Source organism: Neophocaena asiaeorientalis, unplaced genomic scaffold (assembly GCF_003031525.2).
Source record: "Neophocaena asiaeorientalis asiaeorientalis breed wild unplaced genomic scaffold, Neophocaena_asiaeorientalis_V1.1 scaffold242, whole genome shotgun sequence".
Lineage (NCBI taxonomy): Eukaryota > Metazoa > Chordata > Mammalia > Artiodactyla > Phocoenidae > Neophocaena > Neophocaena asiaeorientalis.
Genome location: NW_020172451.1, coordinates 8,939,884 through 8,945,986, shown reverse-complemented (window position 1 = coordinate 8,945,986; position 6,103 = coordinate 8,939,884). Strand labels below are relative to the sequence as shown.

General features: G+C 53.4%; 1 protein-coding gene across 2 annotated transcripts in view; it reads left to right on the top strand.

The window, feature by feature from the left end:
• Positions 1–1,920: 1,920 nt before the first annotated feature.
• Positions 1,921–6,103, top strand: part of MIEF1 (mitochondrial elongation factor 1) — an 11,668-nt gene continuing 7,485 nt past the window's right edge. Inside the window, exons 1-2 of one of the 2 annotated variants that reach the window (XM_024737563.1) lie at positions 1,921–2,099; positions 3,978–4,334. Coding sequence is in view for 1 of the 2 variants with exons in the window: in XM_024737562.1 (XP_024593330.1) it covers positions 4,316–4,320 (5 nt within the window). In the remaining variant the exon portion in view is untranslated. Of the gene's footprint in view, positions 2,100–3,977; positions 4,335–6,103 lie in introns of those variants that run through there. The other variant, XM_024737562.1, reaches the window with a different exon arrangement.

The window sequence follows — 6,103 nt, the reverse complement described above, 5'->3', positions numbered from 1 at the left end:
GCGGTGCTGAATTGGATCCACAGACACACACACAAAAGACACAGCGGCTCCAACGGCAGCCTAAATATCCTCAGATATGCGCCCCCAGAAGAAACAAGCTTGACCACTACACCGACACCACGTTCCCCAGACCACTGAGTCTGCCATGAAGAAGAGAGCAACACACTTGTGTCCACTGTGGAGGTCAAGGCCATCAACACGTATCAGGCTGGGAAGACACTTTTATGACATCGCATAGCCAAGGCCAGCACCCTGATGGGGTCTGATGGAAAGAAGAAGGCATATGTTCAACTGGCCCTGACTATGATGCTTTGGGTGGTGCCAACAAAATTGGGATCATCTAAACTGCATCCAGCTGGCTAATTCTAAATATAAATTTTTTCACCATAAACAAACAAACAAATGGAAGTCAGGTCCCATCACTCCTTTGCTCCAGACTCTCTGGTGACTCCTGTCCCAGCAAGATTTCCCCTCCCCTGCCCCTGATAAGGATCCCCTGTCCTGCCTCTTCCCACCCCCCACGACCCTAGCCCTTGCTCACGCTCTCACACTATTCCCCATGCACTGGCCTCCTCCCTGTTGCTCCTAGGACAGCCTGAGGGCCCACCTGTGGGCCAACACCTGGAATGCCCTTCCTGAAGGTCCTACTCAGGTCCCCTTAACAGACAGGCCTTCCAGCAACACACCAAGTAAAAAAGCAACTCCTGGGCTTCCCTGGTGGCGCAGTGGTTGAGAGTCTGCCTGCCGATGCAGGGGACACGAGTTCATGCCCCGGTCCAGGAAGATCCCACATTCTGACACAAAAAAAAAAAAAAAAAAAAAAAAAAAAAGCACCTCCTTTCTCTCCATCCTCTCACCCAGTATTCCTCCTCCAGTCCTTATCTCCTCCTCTCACATCAGGCCCACTAGAAGATGAGGACTTGATTTCTCTGTTCCCTGCAATGCCTGTGGCAGTGCTTTGCACATTAGACACCCCAAACAAGGATCTGTGCAAGAATAAATGGATGGGTGGGCAACTGCTCTGTGTAAGTGCCCACGCCTTCCTGATAGATGCCTTTTAAATCCTCACAAAAGCTGAGAGGTGCTGAGGAGGTTAGAAAAGTTGTCAGAGGGCAGGCAGCTGTCCTTAAGTGGTGGAGCTGCATCTGGAGCCGCCTGGGCCTGATTCCAAAGCCTGCCTCTTCCCCTCTCCCTCTATGGATTCCATAGCCTGCCTCTTCCCCTCTCCCTCTATGGATTCCGTAATGACATGGCTGCTGCCCTCAAATCTGATGAGAGACAGAAACTAATGCAGAAATTAAAAAACAGTGCCTGGCAAATAACAGGCGCCAATAAACACGTTTTGCTGTTGAAGGAGCGAAGCCCTAACGGCGGTGTGCAGACATTTCTGTGGGGCCCAAAGTAGACACCTAAGTGTGTTGGATGAGGGGCGAGGAAGGGTATCTAAAAGACTTCTAGAGGGGGACATTTGAGGGGGACCTTGAAAGGTAGGTCCTTGCCAGGGGTGCGGGAACAGCACGGAGGGATGAAAAGAAAGCAATCTGAGAAAATGGAAGACCTTTAAAAGCCACGATACGGAATACCCTTAGCGTGAAACCTCCCCCAGGCACCCCCATGGCTCCAGCCCGAGATCAGCAGACAGTGCTGGGGCCACACAGGATACAGAGCTGGCAGCAGGTTGGGGGACTACGCCGCACAACGTCTGCACCCCGCCTTCCCCAGCTCTGCCCAACCCGGACTCCCGCTCCTCCGCCCTCCGACTGGGCGGGGCCCGAATGGGTGGGCGGGGCCCGAATGGCCTCGGCCGGCCCGTCCTTTGGTGACGTCACGTATGGAGGCGGGACTCTGGCCTGTGGGGCGGAGCCGCGCAAGGGGCGGAGCCTGACGCGGCTCCTGGCCCCACCCCGAGAGAAGCATAGGCCTGGAAGACCGGAAGTCCTCCAGCCCCCGCCTGCCTCCAGGCTACCTTCGGTCCCACTCCTCAGCTCCGTGCGCAAGGTCGTGTCCCGGAAGTGAAGGGGCCATGTTGGTGGGTGACCCCAGGAGAGTTACCGGGCGAGCGGCGAGTCCCGAGGAGTGGAAGTGTGCGCGGTCCGCAGGTGAGTGAGGGGTGGAGTGAGGGCCGGGGTCGGGGGCTCGCCACGCCTTCTCTCAGGGCCTCTGTCTGGGCCCCCCCGCATCCGGCCCGGGCCCGGGCTACCGGCCTGGTCGTCGGGGGTCTCGTCCCAGCCCGCCCTGGGCTTTCCCCTGGAGGCCGCTCCGGGGCCCCGCCTCAGCCTCCGGAGCCCTCCCGGGGCCCCTGAGCCGGCCTGCCCCAGCCTCGGGGTCTCTCCACCCCGGCTAGGTGCGACGACCCGCAGGGTAGGGGGAGGACCTGGGGACCTGACGGGGCCCAGCGGTGCACTCGCCGATCGACCTTGTAGTAACAGCCCTCGCGTGACAATCGCCTCCTACTTCATAAAGCATTTTTCCTGTTGATTTCTGGATTCATCTCCCACTCCGGGAGGCCCTTGGGGCCGAGGGGCGCTCTTCTACAGCTGAGGAAAAAGGGACGCGGACAGTGGCTTCCTCAAGCTCGCGCAGCAAGTTATGAAGGCCGGAGGCTGATGGCTAGCCGACTTTGGGCCCAAAGTCCAGACCTTTTTACCACTCAGATACCTTTTCCACTCAGTCTCAGTTCGTTATTTCATAAAGAGGGATGATGCTTTTTTCCACACAGGGACGTTGTGAGGGTTCCCTCTTTCGTTCGGCTTCTTTTTTGAGCCCTTGGTGTGTGCCAGGCGGTGTGCTGGGAAAGTTTGTAAAGCACCTGGAAGTGCTGTACACATGGTAAGATGCCAGCAAATAGTAGTTATCATTACACAGGCAGTCAGAGTTGGGGTCGGGAGTGCCCCCGCTGCCCCTTTATAGCTGGGTGCCCCTGTGGGCAAGTTACTTCTCTCTGGGAGCGTCCGTTTCCTCCACTTAAAATGGGATACTGACGACACTGGGATTGTTGATGGAATGAGAAGAGTTGTCACGTGGGATCTGCTTAGCCCATGCGTGCTACATAGTCAACACTCCATAAGCGTTAACGCTTCTTGTTACGAACCTTGACTACTTCATAAATTCCTCAGTTTAAATGTGATAATGGATGACAAAGCACTTTACAGATGGTAACCCTCTGTGATTGTGTAAGGCTTTATTGTTACGGAAGGAAGATGGTGACAGTTTATGTGTATCTAATACTTACTGAGCACTTACAAACGAGGGTAGGTAGCGTTAATAATGTTGACACCTGTCCCTGATAGACTGCCTAGTATATGCCAGTGCTATTCTAACCACGTTTACATACATTAACTCATTTAATCCTCATATCAACCATATGGAAAATACAATTTTAATCCTCATTTTACAGATGAGGAACTAAGGTAAGCCCAGAGAGGTTAAGAAACTTGCCCAAGGTAATGAATGAGCTCATAAGCGGTGGTGCCAGGATTCAAGTGTGACTGAGACCCCTTGTCTCCACCAGCTCTAGACCACCCCTTGTGGTGAACTTCAGTTACAGGTGCTTTACAAGTGATATCTCAGGCAATTCTCAAAATAACCCTATGTGGTAAGTACTGTTAGCAGATGTAGTATTGATACATAGCAATATGTAAATGTAGATAGCATCATCTGTGTTTTAAAGTGAGGAAGCTGATGCTCAGAGAGGTTATGTACTTTGCCCAAAGCTATATGGCAGAGAAGTGGCAGAGCCACGATTCAAGCACACACAGTCCAGCTTCCAAGGCCTGGCCTTTCAGCATAACTGGTAGTTTCCCACGAGCAGGAGTCGGTAGGCTGGGATATAGTCCCAGCCCCGCCGCTAAGTCATATTGTGACCTTGGGGGGGTCTCTAAGACCTAGATTAAGAACCACTGAATTAGATAGTCTCCACAGGCCCTTCCATCATTAATTCTGATTCTAGGCTTCTCTTTCTTCCCTTCTGCGTATAGCCTGACGCCCAGCCCCTGTCAGTCCCCCATGGCCCCATGGAGCCGGGAGGCGGTGCTGAGTCTCTACCGGGCTCTGCTGCGCCAAGGCCGAGAGCTTCGCTACACTGATCGAGACTTCTACTTTGCCTCCATCCGCCGTGAGTTCCGGAAAAATCAGAAGCTAGAGGATCCTGAGGCCCGGGAGAGGCAGCTGGAAAAGGGCCTGGTATTCCTCCACAGCAAACTGGGAGGGATTATTTAGGATCCTCTCCTTTCCCCTCCCATCCTAATTCCAAGGGAAAGAGGACAAAAGTGCCTTCCATAGACACGCCTGCCTCTCTCCCACCTCCACCTCACAGATGCGGTAAGAAGCCTCAGGTAGGTAGGCCCTTGTTCCTGTAGGTTTCATTTTTTCTGTTGCAGGGGTCCAGGAGAGGGAGAACCTTTCCTTTAGTGACCAGACTCCTTTAGTCCTAAATCAATGGAGGAAATACAAACATATTAACAGCAGTATGTTCCCTTGTTAAGAAAAAGAAGGCCCTGAGTTTCAGGCCCCACTAGGAGACCATTTTGTTTCATAAAACATTTTACATATGAAAATGCTAGAAAAGACATTGGTTAAAACTATTAGAGCTCAGTTCCTGGCTGCCTCATTCTTTGGTAGATTCACTTCTATTGAGGGCAAGATCATGTTTCCCCAAACATAACTAGACTCTTGCAACAGTCTCTAAAGCAAGCATAGTGTACAGACCTCGGAGGACGGTGCCTTCCTGACACTGCTGCTAACAACTGTGGGATTTAGGGTAAACCACTAAATCTGTCTAGGCCTCCATTCCCTCGTTTGTAAAATAACAGTACCTACCTCTTCAGCTTATCGCAAGAATTAAATGAGACAACTCGGGAATTCCCAGGCGGTCCAGTGGTTAGGACCCTGCGCTTTCACTGCTGAGGGCCCAGGTTCAGTCCCTGGTCTGGGTACTAAGATCCTGAGGGCCGCATGGTGCGGCCAAAAAAAAAGAAAAAAAGAGATAATGCACACAAAGTACTTGGAATGGTTCTTGGCCAGTGGTATGTTAGTTCTATTTAGTTCCCATGCCAGTGTGATAGTCCCACTGTAACCAAATGATTGTATTTAATTCAGCAACTTCCCAGAGGGCCTTCTCTGGCCCTGGCATTCTGGTAGGCTCTGGGGTAGAGGTGAATGATGTGGCCCGTCAAGGGACGGGTCTTATGTGGAGATCGACGGGAGGTAATTCCAGGGTGAACAGCTCTGTGCTAGAGGTCGGGTAAAGGGCTTGGAGACAGGGATGATGCCAAAACTGTGCCTTGGGGGCGGGGGGGCAGTGGAGGAATCACAGGTGGCCATAGAAAAGAGGACATTTGAGGTCTGCCTCAAGTGAGAAATAGATGCTTGCCGGGCAGACGGGCAATAAGCAAGTGTGGAGTTGAAAACAGAGACTACCACATTTTATAGTCTGGAAACCCGAGTCCAGAGTGGCTCGAGTGGTGGCACCTGTTAGGCAGGTGACCAGAGTTGAGGCTGGACCAGGTCTGGAAGGACATCGAATCCCCTGTTGAGGAGGTTGTGATATCTGACAGAGGGGGACCATCAGAGCTTTGTCAGCAGGGGAATGGCGTGGATGAGGGATCGTGGCAGTGGCAGCATGGAGAATACATTGGTAGGGGATACCAGAGGCCGCGGCTCCGACCAGGTGAGCTGGAGGGACTGTGGCGGCCGGGTGGCCCGTGAGCACACTGTGTGCAGCAGCGGACTTCACCAGGCGGACGCTGGCTGCAGCAGGAGGAGAGAGGAGAGAGCGATGACTGACCGGGAGGTGTTAGGCGTGCCAGCTGGGTGGGCGGCGCTGTCTTTAACAGAGGGAAAGCAGGAGGAGGAGCCTGACGTAATGGCTTTGGGTCCTCCTCGGCCACTCAGGTTGCTGGGCAGACTGGCTTTGGGGAGTAAAGGGCCAGGTGAGAGATGATGCCCGCAAGGGCCTGCCTGCCCAGGGAGAGTGGAAGTGAACACTGAAGGCTTTGTGTTCCTAGTATCTTGACTGAGTTGGGTTACAGGTGCTGCTACCACCTCCTCACTTCCCGCCCCCCCTCCCCCCCCCCCCAAAAAAAAAAACCCAACCAACACAAAC